General features: G+C 46.2%; 1 protein-coding gene across 17 annotated transcripts in view; it reads right to left on the bottom strand.

Moving 5' to 3' along the window:
- PHF20 (PHD finger protein 20) overlaps positions 1 to 16,899 on the bottom strand; it is a 156,803-nt gene that overhangs the window by 33,444 nt on the left and 106,460 nt on the right. For 11 of the 17 annotated variants that reach the window (XM_069752012.1, XM_069752016.1, XM_069752018.1 and 8 more), the window contains 2 exons: positions 12,326 to 12,601; positions 1,751 to 1,936 (listed from right to left, as the gene is read on the bottom strand). In XM_069752012.1, the coding sequence (XP_069608113.1) occupies positions 1,751 to 1,936; positions 12,326 to 12,601 (462 nt within the window). The remainder of the gene's footprint in view (positions 1 to 1,750; positions 1,937 to 12,325; positions 12,602 to 16,899) is intronic. The other 6 variants (XM_069752021.1, XM_069752025.1, XM_069752023.1 and 3 more) reach the window with 1 other exon arrangement.

Genomic DNA, 16,899 nt, shown 5'->3' with positions numbered 1-16,899 from the left:
ACACATAACGATATTGTTAACGATATCGTTGCTATTTGTGACGTAGCAACGATATCGTTAAGGAAATCGTTATGTGTGACAGCGACCAACGATCAGGCCCCTGCTGGGAGATCGTTGGTCGCTGAATAAAGTCCAGAACTTTATTTCGGCGCTGGACTCCTGCTGACATCGCTGGATCGGCGTGTGTGACACCGATCCAGCGATGTCTTCACTGGTAACCAGGGTAAACATCGGGTAACTAAGCGCAGGGCCGCGCTTAGTAACCCGATGTTTACCCTGGTTACCATGCTAAAAGTAAAAAATAAACAAACACTAGATACTTACCTACAGCCGTCTGTCCTCCAGCGCTGCGCTCTGCACTCCTCCTGTACTGGCTGTGAGCCGGAAAGCAGAGCGGTGACGTCACCGCTCTGCTTTCCGGCCGCTGTGCTCACAGCCAGTACAGGAGGAGTGCAGAGCGCAGCGCTGGAGGACAGACGGCTGTAGGTAAGTATCTAGTGTTTGTTTTTTTTTACTTTTAGCATGGTAACCAGGGTAAACATCGGGTTACTAAGGCTAGGTTCACACTAGCGTTGCGCCGCCCTGCGTCGGCGACGCAACGCGCGACGCACGTAAAAACGCGCGCAAACGCGCGCAAAAACGCGCGCGTTTTGCGACGCGTGCGTCGTTTTTGACGAAAATCGGACGCACAGAAAATGCTACAATGTAGCGTTTTCTTGCGTCCGACGCTAGCGTCGGAAACGACGCACGTGGCGAAAAACGCCACCAAAACGACGCACGCGTCCCCTATGTTAAACATAGGGGCGCGTCGCCGCTGCGTCGCCGCTGCGTCGCCGGCGCGTCGCCGGCGCAACAGCGACGCACATTGGCGGAACGCCAATGTGAACGTAGCCTAAGCGCGGCCCTGCGCTTAGTTACCCGATGTTTACCCTGGTTACCGGCATCGTTGGTCACTGGAGAGCTGTCTGTGTGACAGCTCTCCAGCGACCAAACAGCGACGCTGCAGCGATCCGGATCGTTGTCGGTATCGCTGCAGCGTCGCTTAATGTGAAGGGGCCTTAAGTGATGGTTGTGCACTTACTGGTCAGCAAGTTATCAGGTGTCCCATGGATTGCATGAATGCTCTGCTCAAAATCCCTATGGGACCCACACCCAATGGCTCATTGGTAAGCTACAATCCATCCATGTATTACATAGACAGCCATTTATGAGTGGAAGTAGCTGCCCCGGGACATCAAAGCCTTAAACCATGGCATCTCCAATAAAAATGTATCGCTCCAATGCAACTATAGTAATAATGAAGCAAATTTACAGATAGCCTTAGTTTAAAGGGAACCTTACAGTCGCTCTATACTGCCTGATTCCCCAAGCACCATGAATGAAGACACTGCATGATTTCAGCCATGTATGTTCGACTCTGAAACCAATCAGGCATTTTATAGAAAACCAGTGACAGGTATCACCCTACACAGGCACGCAACCACATAGCCAGTGTGTGATACATGCTGCCCGTAAATCGGCAGCATGTATCAGCTGTCAGGTCCCCTTTAAAAAGATAAAGTAAACATTTATGAAGTTAAAAAAAAAAAAAAACACAACAACAAAACAACAACACTGCAGGATCAGACTACATTTTCATAATGGAACCATGGGAACACAGGATTGCAAAGGAGCTGAAGACACAAAATTGTAATGTTTCTATGAAAAGAGATTTGGAGAAAATTAGCCTGAATGAAGGAATGACCCTTACCGTTATCGGAACTCTTCTCTGGCCTGCGACAAGTCTTCTGAATCTGATTTTCTTTGCTTTTCTCTTTGAGTGTGGGTCTTTGGATGTTTGAGTTATTGGTGGCCGGGCTCGAATGCCGTCTCTTCTCACAAATTGAGTCTTTCCCGTGATGGGGAGAGCTCCGTAGAGAAATCTGAAGTGGGGGATCTAAAGAGACCATAGATGTATCAATAAAAGTTTGACATAAACCACATGGTAAAGTGACAAACACATTTATAGAGGCACAAAGAAATAGGACAACAGACAATACAAACATCAATCATGCTTTAATGTACTCAAACCAGGGTTGAGACCGTCAGGCAAAGTGCTTAAAATCGTAACCAATAGACCAAATCAGTCACAATAAAACCAATAGCCACCAACTGTGCCACCATTTAATCTAATGATTGAAAGAAAAAAAAATGTATTGCTGAAGATGGTTGATGGCATGGTTGATAGTGATTGCATCACTAGCAATCTATTACATACCATAAAGAAAAAGAACAAAGCATGCATTGTAAATTGAGAGCTGTAATAAAATGCTTCCTAAGCAAACAGTGACAAACATGCATGCTGTAAGAATCGGCACTGTTGGTGCAAAAAGCGGCCAACATTCAAGTCATGGCCAGCTCCATGATTCAAGGTTACACTTTCCTTACCAAAAAACAACATTACTGCCAATACTGGAGGGCATGGTGTGTATAACAATATAGAATACTGGGCAGTAAATAACTAGGAAACGTCACTTCAATCTTTAACAATCCAATAACCTACAGGTCCCCGAGCCTGCCCTCCATAAAAGCCAAAAAGCCACTGCTGAACACATTCACTGGATAGCTGAGGCAATGGCCACATTTTGGAGGAGGGTCAAGTTCCTAAAAACCGATTTGCAGACTACTCATTTCTATTCTAAAACCCATTTTGAGTTTGTGTTCAGTTTGAGTGTTTTTTTCCCTCCACTTTAGGTTTTGAATAACTTCTGGTTGGAAAAAAAAAGTGCATGTTACTACTGACACTAAACTAACACGGATTAGCTTCCTGCCGGTCGGTGGGTGTATGTATACTGCTGAGGAGGGGCTAACGTGTTGTGCATAGTGTCAGCAGCATACACTCATGGTTTCTTGTGCCCCCCAATGAAGCGATCGTGAACAAAAGTGCATGTTACTACTTTGGAGCAGATTACCCAGATTCAGATTCCCCATAACTTTCCAAACCTCTTCAGGAAAGCAAAAACTCCTGAAAGAAGCAGCATTTCTTGACGCCGTCTCCACTAGAAAACCCTGTGCGAATCACTCCACTAGGAACCCCCCATATTGGAGGGCCTAAGTGGAATGGGCAGTTGTGCAGGTGTCCAGCGGCTTCTTTTATTGGCAATGGCAGCAGAGTGCAGTCCTTTGTCCTTTGGGGCAGTAACAAAGTTTTTGATGTGGCAGAGCACTCCATTCAATTCTCATGTCCCGGTAGCCAATGGGACCCTCTCCAATCTAATTATCACCTGTACAAGAAATTTTAATTTAAATGACATCCGTATGGTTAATTTTGTACAAAGGACCATAAAACTCAACTTTCATTGCGGGATCAGTAAAACCAGAACACTAAGGTACTGTAGGTTACCTCATGGAGTAGAGAGTGTCATTCTCGACACCTAGCCTGGTGGGCAGAAGCTTCAAAAAGGATGGGCCCATGGACATACATTATCCAAACGGAATATCTTTCTCTATAGAAGGGATGTTATAGTGGGGGTGGAGGCAGAAGAAACTAAACATTTAATATTCATTGTACTTCCCCATTAAAGAAGTTGTCCACCACTTGGCCCCGATAAAATTAAAATAAAGCTTGTGCTCACCTCCCGTGCTGGAGCCCTTCCAGCAGTGCGGGCACTTGCATTCCCGGGACTCTTGTGCGGTTATGTCACGTGGAGCCCAGTCAGCGCTGGCATCATTGGCCCCGCCTTGGGACAAAAGCAATCAAGAGGAAGTCGGGGTTACGGCTGCTCTCTCACTTCCTCTTGATATTCGATTTGTCCAAAGGCGGGGCCAGTGATGCCAACACTGATTGGGCGGCAGGTTCACGTGTCATAACCGTTCGAAAGCAAGTGCAGACACTGCTGCAACGACTCCGACATGGGAGGAGAATGCAAGTTTTGTTTATTTTAATCGGCACCACACATTTTTGATCAAGGTGGTTGTCTTAATAGTGGACACCCTTTTAAGTCTGTCCAGTTATAGACCTAAAAATTCCCTTGAAAATAACAGTTGGTCCCGGAAATCCGAGCCCAGAACCAAGAATATAAAAAGGATGATTTGGACAACGGAAAGGTGGTCATATTGGGGGAAGGGGGGAAAGGTTCAGCTGGGTCTGGGTGTGCTCCATAGTTATCTTACTCTGAAGGAACCAGAACAATCTCTATAGATAGAAAATATTATGTATTATTTAAGCGCCATTTATTCCATGGCGCTTTACATGTGAATATCTAAAGATATCTGTAATTTCTCCCTTTTACCTTACAACTGTTCTGCATAGGTCACTTTATTTTGTCGCGTTTTGCACATTTTTCTAGTAAGCACTGTACTTTGGATACTAAAGCCCAAATCATTAATACTTGTGGACCTTGTATGTTCTAAAGAATCCACAGCCTTTCTGAGAGGGTTTGGCATTTTTCGTTGGAAAGTGGGTGTTTTGGGAACTCATCACCCCATTTGTTTGACTATTATCTGCAGTGTTTTGGAGTGTGAAGCCCCAGGGGAGTGCAACACTGAGTGAGTGCAGATAGATTAAGGGACACTGTCACCTGAATTTGGAGGGAACAATCTTCAGCCATGGAGGCGGGGTTTTTGGGTGTTTGATTCACCCTTACCTTACCCGCTGGCTGCAATATTGGATTGAAGTTCATTCTCTGTCCTCCGTAGTACTATGAAGAATGAACTTCAATCCAATATTGCAGCCAGCATGCAGCCAGCGGGTAAGGAAAGAGTGAATCAAACACCCAAAAACCCCGCCTCCATGGCTGAAGATTGTTCCCTCCAAATTCAGGTGACAGTGTCCCTTTAACCCCTTGCAGCAGCACCCACATCGCCAGATGAAAAGTTTGTATTTGACCTCCACTATTGTGTGGATAGCTGATTCCAGTGTAGGAAAAAAAACAACTAATATTTACAGTATTTTAAATGGTTCTGCCAAATTAATACCGTAATTGTATTTTATAGCATGCATCTTTATGGTAAATGCTTAGTATATGGACTACTGAAGTTCCTTGAGGACAGAATTGGGAAAATACTGTATATACCATATTTTCTGGCGTATAATAAGATGACTTTTTAACCCCTGAAAATCATCTCAAAACTCGGGGGTCGTCTTATACGCCGGGTACGGCGTGTGCAGGGAGCGGTCCTGTATGGTTCCCAGGATCTGGAGGAGAGGAGACTCTTTCAGGCCCTGGGATCCATATTCATGTAAAAAAAAAAAATTATATATATTTAGCCTCTGACGGCCCGCGGCTCTCAGCGGTGCAAGCAGCGGCCTCTGTTCCTAAGGATGCAATGAGCAAAGGACCTTTGATGACATCACGGTCACGCTAATAATACAGCTACCAATGAAGCAAGAATCACTGGCACTGGATTAAAGTTCTTTGCCAACTCTGATTTGAATGGAAAACTTCCTTGTCACAATTGAGCCCCCTCCCCTCCCCCCCCCCCCCATACCGCAGCCTGAAGAATTTTCCTTCCCAAACTTGCATCAGCAGAGGCCTGAGTGTGGATATTATAATGTTTAGAGAAAGTGTGCAGGCTGGACCAAGTTGCCGCTTTGCAAACCTGCTCTGCTGAAGCTTGGTGCCAAAGCGCCCAGGAGGCCCCTACCGCCCGAGTAGAGTGTGCCCTGATCCCAGCCGGGATGGTTGCACCCTTGATACGGTAGGCCTCCTGAATAGTGGTTCTTATCCATCTGGCTAAGGTCGATCTAGAGGCTGCGAGTCCCTTTTTATGACCTGCAGGAAGAACGAACAGAACATCCGTCATTCGAAAAGAAGCGGTCCGAGAAACGTATCTTCTCAGAGCTCTCACCAAATCTAGAGTATGGAGAGCTTTTTCCACCCGGTGTGTAGGCGCAGAACAAAAAGAAGGCAAGACAATGTCCTCATTAATGTGGAATGATGAGACTACTTTTGGCAGAAAAGAAGGAGCTGGTCTCAGCACCACCTTATCCTGATGAAATTGTAGAAACGGCGCCTGACAGGACAAGGCCGCTAATTCCGATACCCGCCTAATGGAGGTTATAGCTACCAGAAACAAAACCTTCCAAGAAAGGTACATTAAAGGAACGTCTTGAACGTCTTGGAGGGGCTCAAATGGAGGTTCCTGAAGAGCACTCAAGACCAAATTAAGGTCCCAAGCTTCTATCAGAGTTTTGTAAGGAGGGACTATATGAGAGAATCCCTGCAAAAAAGTTTTTACTTGCAGATTGGTAGCGATCCTGCGCTGGAAAAGAACCGATAAGGCTGATATTTGCCTCCTAAGGGTACTTGGAGCGAGACCCGAGTCTAGACCAGATTGGAGAAAGGCTAGGACATTAGGAATGGAAAACCGAAGAGGAGGAAGACCCTTCTTCCTGCACCATGAGAGAAAGACTTTCCAGGTGTGGTGGTAAATGCGTGCTGAAGCTGACTTTCGAGCATTAACCATAGTTGAGGCTACTTTCTGAGAAAAACCGGCCTGGGTCAGAATCCAAGATTAAACGGCCAAGCCGTCAAACGCAGGGCCTCTAAGTTCTGGTGGAATATCGGCCCCTGCGACAGAAGATCTGGCTGCATTGGTAGCTGCCAAGGAACCCCGACGATCAGCTGAACTAGGTCTGCGTACCATGACCTCCGAGGCCAATCTGGGGCGACTAGAATGGTCGGAACTCCCTCTAACTTGATCTTCCTGACGACCTTTGGAAGCAGCGCCAGAGGGGGAAACAGATATGGAAGACGAAATTGGTTCCAAGATAGGACTAGTGCGTCTACGGCAATTGCTCCTGGATCTCGAAACCGTGCAACGAACCTGGGTACTTTGGTATTCGACCCGGTGGCCATTAGATCCACGTCCGGGATTCCCCAGCGTAGACATATCTGCCGAAAAACATCGGGGTGAAGAGACCATTCCCCGGGCGCAAGACCCTGTCGGCTCAGAAAGTCTGCTGCCCAGTTCTCCTTGCCCGGGATGTAAACTGCCGAGATCACAGAGTGATTGTTCTCGGCCCAGCGGAGGACTTGTCCTACCTCGCGCATGGCTGATCTGCTGCGAGTGCCCCCCTGATGATTTACGTAGGCCACGGCCGTGGCATTGTCCTATTGGATCCGCACCGGGCGACCCGCCAGAAGATGGTGAAAGTGCTGCAAAGCCAGCCAAATTGCCCTTATTTCCAACAGATTGATTGGAAGGGTTGATTCCCTTGGGGACCAACGACCCTGAGCCGTGTGCTGGAGAAACACTGCTCCCCAAACGAGAAGGCTGGCGTCCGTAGTGACTACCAGCCAATGAACTGGAGGAAAGGCTTTCCCCTGAAGTAGGGAGGAACTCCTCATCCACCATATCAGGGATTGCCTGACCCCAGGAGCCAGACGACACCTGAGGTTGAGAGACAAAGGACTCCTGTCCCAGGCTGACAGAAGTGCCTGTTGGAGTGGACGAAGATGGAATTGGGCGAATGGAACCGCTTCTATAGCTGCTAACATCCTGCCCAAGACCTTCATGCAGAACCGGATTGAATGGAAACTCGGCTGCCGAAGAATTTTTACCTCCTGCCGGAGACAAAGCACCTTGTCCTGGGGTAAAATAGTTAGCCCCCGAGAGGTGTCGAAGATCATCCCTAAGAAAGAGATCTTCCGAGATGGTACTAGAGATGACTTCTTTAAATTGACCAGCCACCCTAGACGAGCTAGGGTGTCCAAAGAGATGTTGACGTTGTCCCTGCATGCCTGAAAAGTTGATCCCTTGACTAAGATAGTCTAAGTAAGGCAGAATAACTATGCCTCGAGAGTGCAGTATTGACACCACTGTTGCCATCACCTTCGTGAACAGCCTGGGAGCAGTGGCGAGCCCGAAAGGTAATGCAGTGAATTGGAAGTGTCACTCGCCTATGGAAAACCGTAGAAACTTTTGATGTGGAAGAAATATAGGAACGTGCAGATAGGCGTCTTGAATATCTATGGAAGCCAGGAATTCTCCCCTTTCCATAGCCGCAATGACCGAGCGGAGAGATTCCATACGGAAGCGACGAGTGCTGATGAATTTGTTTAGACACTTTAGGTCCAGAATGGGTCTCACGGTCCCATTCTTTTTGGGAACCGTAAACAGATTTGAATAAAACCCCTTGAACCTTTCTTCCTTTGGAACAGGGACAATGACCCCGTTGGACTGAAGAGACTCGACTGCTCTGAATAAAGCTCTTAGACGGGTTTTTGAACTGGGAAGACTGGACGGAAAAAACCGGCCTGGAGGGAGACAGAAAAACTATTTTGTACCCTGAAACCACCAGGTCTCTTACCCATCTGTCGTGAACAACTGACAGCTAGGACTGATGGAACAGTAGTAGGCGACCGCCTACTCTGTTGGAAGCGACGAGAGGCTGCCTCCAGTCATTTAGCCGAAGATCGAGGATATCTAGATCCCCTAGATCTTGACGGTTGATACCGCATTCTTGCCAATGGATTGGCCCTATAGGAGACCTGGTGCTCCCGGTCTTGGACAGGCCGACTTGGGGGACCTGCGCTTGGTGCCGCAGACCACCGGGAGTTACGAAAGGATTTAAATCTTGCTTGAAATTGGCGACGAAAAGGTTGCTTAACCTTTTGTTGAGGAAGGAAATTACTTTTACCTCCCGTGGTATCAGATATAAGCTGATCCAATTTTTCGCCAAAAAGACGGACACCTTGATAAGGAAGGGATGTAAGGGACTTTTTTGAAGTAGAGTCCGCCCGCCAATTTCTTAGCCATAGGGCCCTTCTGATAGCAATAGCATTTGCCGCAGCCAATGCTGAACAATTTGCCGCATCCAAGGATGCATTAATCAGATAATTTCCTGCTAAAGATATCTGATTTGACATCTCTATCACCTCTACAGGAAACCCCTTATCCTGAAGAGCCTTAGGGTACCGTCACAGTGCAATTTTGATCGCTACAACGGTACGATTCGTGACGTTCGAGCGATATAGTTACGATATCGCAGTGTCTGACACGTTCCTGCGATCAGGGACCCCGCTGAGAATCGTACGTCGTAGCAGATCGTTTGAAACTTTCTTTAGTCGTCTAGTGTCCCGCTGTGGCGGCATGATCGCATGGTGTAACATATCGTATACGATGTGCGCATAGTAACCAACGGCTTCTACATCGCACATACGTCATGAAATTATCGCTCCAGCGTCGTACATTGCAAAGTGTGACAGCAGTCTACGACGCTGGAGCGATATTGTTACGATGCTGGAGCGTCACGGATCGTACCGTCGTAGCGATCAAAATGCCACTGTGTGACGGTACCCTTAGTTACAGACTCTGACCAAGCTATCATAGCTTTGGCAACCCATGTGGCCGCAAAAGACGGTGCGAGGGCTGACCCTGAAGCCTCAAACAGAGACCGAGCTAGACTCTCTAGGAGCCGATCGGTCGGATCCTTAATAGACGACCCATTAGGAAGAGACAGCAACGTACTAGAGGCCAAACGGGACACGGGAGGATCCACTGAAGGGGCTTCTGCCCACTTTTTACAAAGCTCTGGAGCGAACGGATACCTTGCACCTAGGGCCTTCTGGCCTAAGAAACGTTTATCTGGTCGCTCCATGTGACGTTGGACTAAATCCTCAAACTCAGGATGAGTAGAAAACACCTTATGAGGTTGCTTGAATTTCTTAAAGGACACCTTATGACCAGAAGGTAAGGTGGCCACATCCTCTACTCCCAAAGTCTGGTTAACGGCCTCAATGAGACTGTCAACAGATTCCTGATAACCAGGAGCTTCTAAATCAAAAGACCCCTCTGAGTCATAGTCTGAACCGTGCTCACTCAATTCCGCAGGAGAGGGAGATCGAGAGACAGGATTTAAAGATGCTGATGCACCTGACGGACCGGGAGACGCTGTGTGGGATCGTTTCCACTGTCTGCCTAGAGGGAGTACGGCCCCTGCAGGCCGGAGGATCCTGAAAATCGGAGGATCTTTCCAAAACAGGCGGATGAATGTCCCTGACAGGGGCTTGAAGGGACTCAACCGCCTTTGTTAGAGACGCCATAGACTGCGTTAATGATATGACCCACTCAGGGGGAGACACTGCCGACCCAGGTACAGGCACACCCGGCAGGATAGCCGGCGGGGTAGCAGACAGGGTAGCAGACGGGGGCTCCTGCACGCGCTCGGAATCACAAGCCTCACAGAGATGGTTACTTTGCGCATGCGGAAAAGCAGACCGACAGGTAATGCATGAGGAATACAGAACTGAGTGAGTCTTAGGGTTTCTAGACATGACTCTAAAGCCGCTATGCTCCGTATCTCCTTATGAGCTACTAGGTCTAGAACAAATACTGTTGTCAGGCTGAGGGAAGTAGCACTTACCCCAGTCCTGTGTCCCCGTATGCTCTCAAACACTGAACCATATCTCCTGTGCAAACCACACATATAAACTAATTTACAGGGCGGATGCCTGAAAAAGTGGGAGGAGATACCGCGCATGGACCCGGTTTAGGCCAAAGCAGGGAACTAGATTTCACTCCTTCCCCTGCTCTCCCGGGAAAGCTGGGTGCTCGAAACCGGAAGTAAACCGCCGCCGATGGAGGCGGGACTTCCCCCAGACTCCAAGACCCATAATGCCACAGGCCATACAGAGAAAACCGGAAGCCGCCGAAAAAGGGGCGGGACTTCCGCCCATGCTCAGACTACAAGATCCATAATGCCTCAGGTGAACAGGAAACCACCGAAAAAAAGGGGCGGGACTTCCGCCCATGCCTCTGCTGAAGTTTGCTTGTGGGGAAAAACGCTGGAACCCAGCACAGCGCCGGATATAGTCGCCAGCAGAACGCGCGATGAAGCAGGAGCCCCCCCTGTGCAGCCCTCTGACAGCGCATAAGGTTAGACATAAAAAAAAATCCACAAATAAATATATATATACACATATATAAATATTAAAAGACGGTGCAGGCACCCTAACTCCTTACACCCTTCAGACGGCGAGGAGAGGGACAGTCTGCCTCCTTTAAACACCGTAGTCGTGCATTGGTGATGAAGTGGAGGCTGCACGGACAAGGAATGAATGCCTGTACAACCTAGGGTTACGTTACCTCAGGGTGGTCAGGTTCTTAGTCCGGCAAAAAAAAAATCCCATGTCGAGGGAGAGGATACGTGGAGGCGACACTCCACGTGCTCGCCCGTTGTTGGTTTGGGGAGATCGAACCCCTTCAAAAGGGTCCGTTGCCCCTGTCTTATCTTCAGAGAAAAAAGCATCTGGGAAAACCCAGAGATGTGCCTCCTACGGACACTAAGCATAAACTGGAGCTGTCAGGGCCAGTGGCAAGGTGTATACTATGGAGGAGCTGCTAACTTTTTTTTTTTTTTTTTTTATACCTACTTAGTGTCAGCCTCCTGGCGGCAGTAGCATACACCCACAGTCCTGTGTCCCCCAATGAGACGATGGAGAAAATGCATGACGGCAGGTCACATTCAAAATACATGCTTGACAGCATCAGGCAGCTTTTGTTCCTCATTGGAAATACTTACCTATGTAATCTAGAATGGGGTATGCTGCTGTGCAAGCAAAAAGCTAATGTCTGCTCACAAACGTGGCATGATCTGACCGCCGATCAGTAAACCTTTACCAATTGGCGATCATATACCAGCCTGTTTATAAAGGCAAACTAAAACATTGGGCACGGAGCCATCTGTGATAGATTGCATGGTGCACTTACGTTGCAAAGGTTCTCGGTAGTGCAAGCGTTGTTTACACAGGATGAAGCACTGCCGAGAACGATGATCTTTTGTGTTGTGGAAAAGATCATGTCACTAGATAAGCATTTTGCTGCCCTCAGTGGTCACATGTTGTACTCAATAGCACCATAGCCAGTAAGCCCATTATTACATTAGAATGAGTGCAGTGTAAGGATACTTTTCAGCTGCAGGCAATGTGTTGCCAGCTGCAGATGCTGTGACAGATTGCTAGGGTGGCTCCCTTTTGAGCAGTGTCTTTACAGCATACATACTTGTTAGATACGTTTTTGCATAAATCAGTAGGGTATATGTATATCTGTAGATGTTCTGAGTAATCCAGTAAATAGAAAGGGTTTGTTTGCTTTGTTTGTTTGTTTGTTTGTTTTTTTTTAAAGGCCTCGTCTAAAATAGTCATTTTTTGTAGTCAAAATAAAAGCAAGAGAAACGAGAGGAAAGAATAGTAATCAACACTCACTACAATAGGTTAAACACATCTAGGGCAGGGACTGACCAGTGTCTCAACCGTGATCCAGTAAAGCATAGGACATGACTAAAGAACACTACAGTCTACACCTAAACAGAGCCACAGGACATAAAGGCAAACAGTCTTACGCAAGGAACCAGACGTGGTGCGTCTCCTTTTTGATGATTGCTGGCTGAGCTTTTCGTGAGCTAAAGAGCCTCTTGTCTGCATATGCCTGGCATTAGGCACCAGATCCTGCTCTGCCTTTTCAACTCCATGGAAATACTTCATATGATAATGCAGCAATTTGGCTTTGCGAAAGGATTTGGAGCAATCCAAAATTTTGCATTTAAACCTGTTGGCGTCCAGTTCCAAGGTCACAGCTTTGGCAGCTGGATCATCTGGCTTCTTCAAAGTATTTGTTACTGTAAGGACATAACAAAACAAGAAAAAAAATAAAAAAAAAATAAAAAAAAATGTAGGAAATTAAATCAAAGGAAAAGAAGCTAAAAACAAAAAAAGGCAACTAAAGAGAGTGGCTCTGCTGATTATCATTTATTCTCCAAGTTGGGGGGAGGGGAGGCTTGAAGGTCGGGTTCAAACAGAGTTCACGTAGTAGTACGGAAATCCTTATTAGCTAATACAAGACCAGAAGGAATTTTCAATCCTCACTTTGGGTCCCCATACACATTAAAGGAAGGAGATCATTTGGAGGTGCGGCCCACCATCTGATGTGTATGAGGGCCACCATGGGCTATCTGGGAATTTCAATGGGAAGATAAACCGATGTATTGACTTTAGATCGCTTCCAGCTATAGGCCGCCAGCTGCCATGCCCACACACAGGAGCGCTTGTATTTTCTGAGAGATGGTGCCAGACATTTCTGGCGGTGGCTTATTTCAGAGAACAAAAAGGATCAGCATTCTGAAATCTGACATGCTCATCTCCAACAACAATAACCTTTCGGGGACCTCCATACACAGACTGTAGGCTGAAACCATCGATATCAGCTGATTCGGCTGACGTTGGTGTTACTGTGCATGGTGTCTCAAGGGGAGCCTGGCAGTAGATTTCTCCTTTCGCCCCTTTGAAAACACATGAACGCTAGGCTGAGCCAAACATTTGATTGTGGGGGTAATGGAGGAAAAAAAAAAATTTGGATAGCAATTTTCAGGTTCTTAAAGAGAACCAGTCACCCCGTTTTTTCAGTAGGAGATAAAAATACCGTTAAATAGGGCCTGAGCTGTGCTTTACAATAGGGTATTTTTTGTCCCGATTCCCTACATTCCCTACAATCTCGGCTTCAGGAAAATGGCCGCCGCGATGTCCATCTGCGCACACGCGGCATCCCGCGGCCATTTTCCTGAAGTCCCGGGAAGCAGGAGACTCCATCTGCGCACGCGCGGCCTCAGGAAGATGGCCGCGCCCACCAAGAAACCGCTGAATAGCGGCGAGCGCGCTCTTTTTCTACAGCTGCGCAGTGCATTCGGCACTTGCGCATGCGAGAAGCACTACGCCACCAACGGGAACATAAGCAAGATGTGGGGGAGAAACAGCGCTGTGACCATGCCCATCCGACCTGACCAGCCTGATTGACAGGCGAAAAAGGCCACTTTTGTAAGGTATTTCGGCAGCATAGGTAGGGAATCAGGGGACAAAAAATACCCTATTGTAAAGCACAGCTCAGGCCCTATTTAACGGTATTTTTATCTCCTACTGAGAAAACGGGGTGACAGGTTCCCTTTAAATATAAAATTAATGATAAAACTACAGCAAATACGCTTCCTAATAGGATAAGTATTCCCTAACCACACTGAGCATCTGTAAATGAACCCGGCCTAAAAGAAATACATGGAGATTCTAAAAGCTGAATGCCTCTAAGAGCAACTACAATAGCTTTGCGGCAAGAATAGGGTACGAATATACAAGAGAAATGGTTAGTAAAAGTCACTAAGAAAGCATTACATTTCTTCGTGCACGCCAGAATACTCAATAGGACGTTTCAAATGTTCAAGTCAAGTCAATTTATAAAATGGTAAAATCTTCTTAAAGTGGATCTGTCATCAGATGGCACACATTATAAAACAGATCTTAACACCAGATGAGGCTGGTATACTTACCTTGCCAACCCATGTCAGAATATCTGTTTTATCCCGTATATTTGAGGCGTAACCAATTAGGTGGAGACTGAGGTTACACTCTTATGCCTCTTCCCTGCTGCTGGTAATTTGCACTAGATGGGCAGGGAAAGACTACACTTCCACCTCTTTCCGTTCTTCATCTGGACTCAAAACGCTCACTTAAAAAAAAAATGCATGGATGGAAAATCCATTTTGATCAGCTTGCTACAGCAGATCAGTGTTTCCCCAAACTCCAGTCCTCAGGATTTCCTTAGTATTGCAAAGGTGATGGAAATATCATCAAGGCATCAGGAATTCTCTCAGGCTGGTTTCACATTAGCGTATCTGTGCGCAGCGCATGCGTATATATGCGGATCTATCTTTAACATGGTGTACGCAGTGACATGCGTTTGCATGCAAATGGATATATGTATGAGTCATTTCGCGGTGTGCGGCGCTGATCGGCGAATGCAACATGTTACATTTTTTGAGGCATCAAATATCGCTCAATCATGCGGACGATTGTGTCAAAACAATGCATTACTGTCTATGGGAATGCATTGATAAGCAAGGACATGCATATGCATGCGTACTTTAGACGGCGCATGTCCAGGAAATGATTTCACTACCTCCACCATTCGCATAAACAACGCAAACTCATGCCAAAACGCATTTAAACGCATCCTCACCCATCCTTTGTAGATTGTGAGCCCTCGCGGGCAGGGTCCTCTCTCCTCCTGTACCAGTTGTGACTTGTATTGTTCAAGATTATTGTACTTGTTTATTATGTATACCCCTCCTCACATGTAAAGCGCCATGGAATAAATGGCGCTATAATAATAATAATAATAATAATAATAATAATAATTATTATTATTATTATTATTATTATTATTATTATTATTATTATTATTAATAATGAACACGCAGTGTTTTTTTTTTGTTTTTTTAGGAGTCATGCATAAGATGATACGGAGTAAAACAGCAGCATAAACATGCGTTTTGGTATGCGTTTGCGCATGCAGATACGCTGAGCACAGAAACGCTAATGTGAACCTAGCCTATCCTGTGCAATACTAAGGAATCCTGAAAACAGGGCTAGAGTTTGGGAAATACGGCTGTATATAAAAACTAATGAAGTTAGCGATGTGATACTAACTCCTGCTGTCCAACAATGCTCTTGGTCTTTGATGGGCACACATGACCACTGCAGCCAACTCATGCAGTGTCAATGAGCAGGGCCGCTGAACCCAGTTACTGACTGGAGTCACATATGCTGTAGTTGTGATATCACCGTTGCAGACCATCAAACACCAAGAGCCAGCAGTGGAGCAGAGGTTAAGTCAGCAATGCAGGAGTTTCTTTCAAATCCCTGGGGAAAAAAAAATCTATGTAAAATGTATTCAGTTTTTATTTAGGAATCTGGTGACAGATCAACATTAAACCGCCTACACTACAAGACAATCTGTTGGCAAGATGCCCTCAAAATAGTGCCAACTACATCAACCTGCCAATGAGCATGTACAAACACGAACAAGGGAGCAATGACATTCCTTCTAAATAAGGCAAGTATTGGTTCAGCAGGTTTTTTGTTTTTTAACCCCTTCATGACCTTGGGATTTTTCGTTTTTCACTCCCCTCCTTCCCAGAGCCATAACTTTTTTATTTTTCCGTCAATTTGGCCATGTGAGGGCTTATTTTTTGCGGGACGAGTTGTACTTTTGAACGACATCATTGGTTTTAGCATGTCGTGTACTAGAAAACGGGAAAAAAAAAATTCCAAGTGCGGTGAAATTGCAAAAAAGTGCAATCCCACACTTGTTTTTTGTTTGGCTTTTTTGCTAGGTTCACTAAATGCTAAAACTGACCTGCCATTATGATTCTCCAGGTTAGTACGAGTTCGTAGACACCTAACATGACTAGGTTATTTTTTACCTAAGTGGTGAAAAAAAATTCCAAAGTTTGCTAAAAAAAAAAAAAAAAAAAAAAAAATTGTGCCATTTTTTCGATACCCGTAGCGTCTCCATTTTTCATGATCTGGGGTCGGTTGAGGGCTTATTTTTTGCGAGCCGAGATGACGTTCTTAATGATAGCATTTTGGTGCAGATACGTTCTTTTGATCGCCCGTTATTGCATTTTAATGCAATGTCGCAGCGACCAAAAAACGTTTCGAATATTTTTCTCGCTACCCTGTTTAGCGATCAGGTTAATGCTTTTTTTTTAGTTGATCGGGTGATTCTGAGCGCGGCGATACCAAATATGCGTAGATTTGATTTTTTTTTATTGATTTATTTTGATTGGGGCGAAAGGGGGGTGATTTAAACTTTTAAATTTTTTTTTATTTTTTTTCACATTTTTTTTTTACTTTTGCCATGCTTCAATAGCCTCCATGGGAGGCTAGAAGGAGGCACAGCACGATCGCCTCTGCTACATAGCAGCGATCTGCTGTTCGCTGCTATGTAGCTGAAAATCAGGTGTACTGTGAGCGCCGACCACAGGGTGGCGCTCACAGCTGCCGGCGATCAGTAACCATAGAGGTCTCAAAGACCTCTATGGTTACTATTCCGAAGCATCGCCAACCCCCGGCCGGAAGCGGTAGTTAA

Source organism: Ranitomeya imitator, chromosome 2 (genome assembly GCF_032444005.1).
Source record: "Ranitomeya imitator isolate aRanImi1 chromosome 2, aRanImi1.pri, whole genome shotgun sequence".
Classification (NCBI taxonomy): domain Eukaryota; kingdom Metazoa; phylum Chordata; class Amphibia; order Anura; family Dendrobatidae; genus Ranitomeya; species Ranitomeya imitator.
This window is presented reverse-complemented; position numbering and strand designations above follow the sequence as displayed.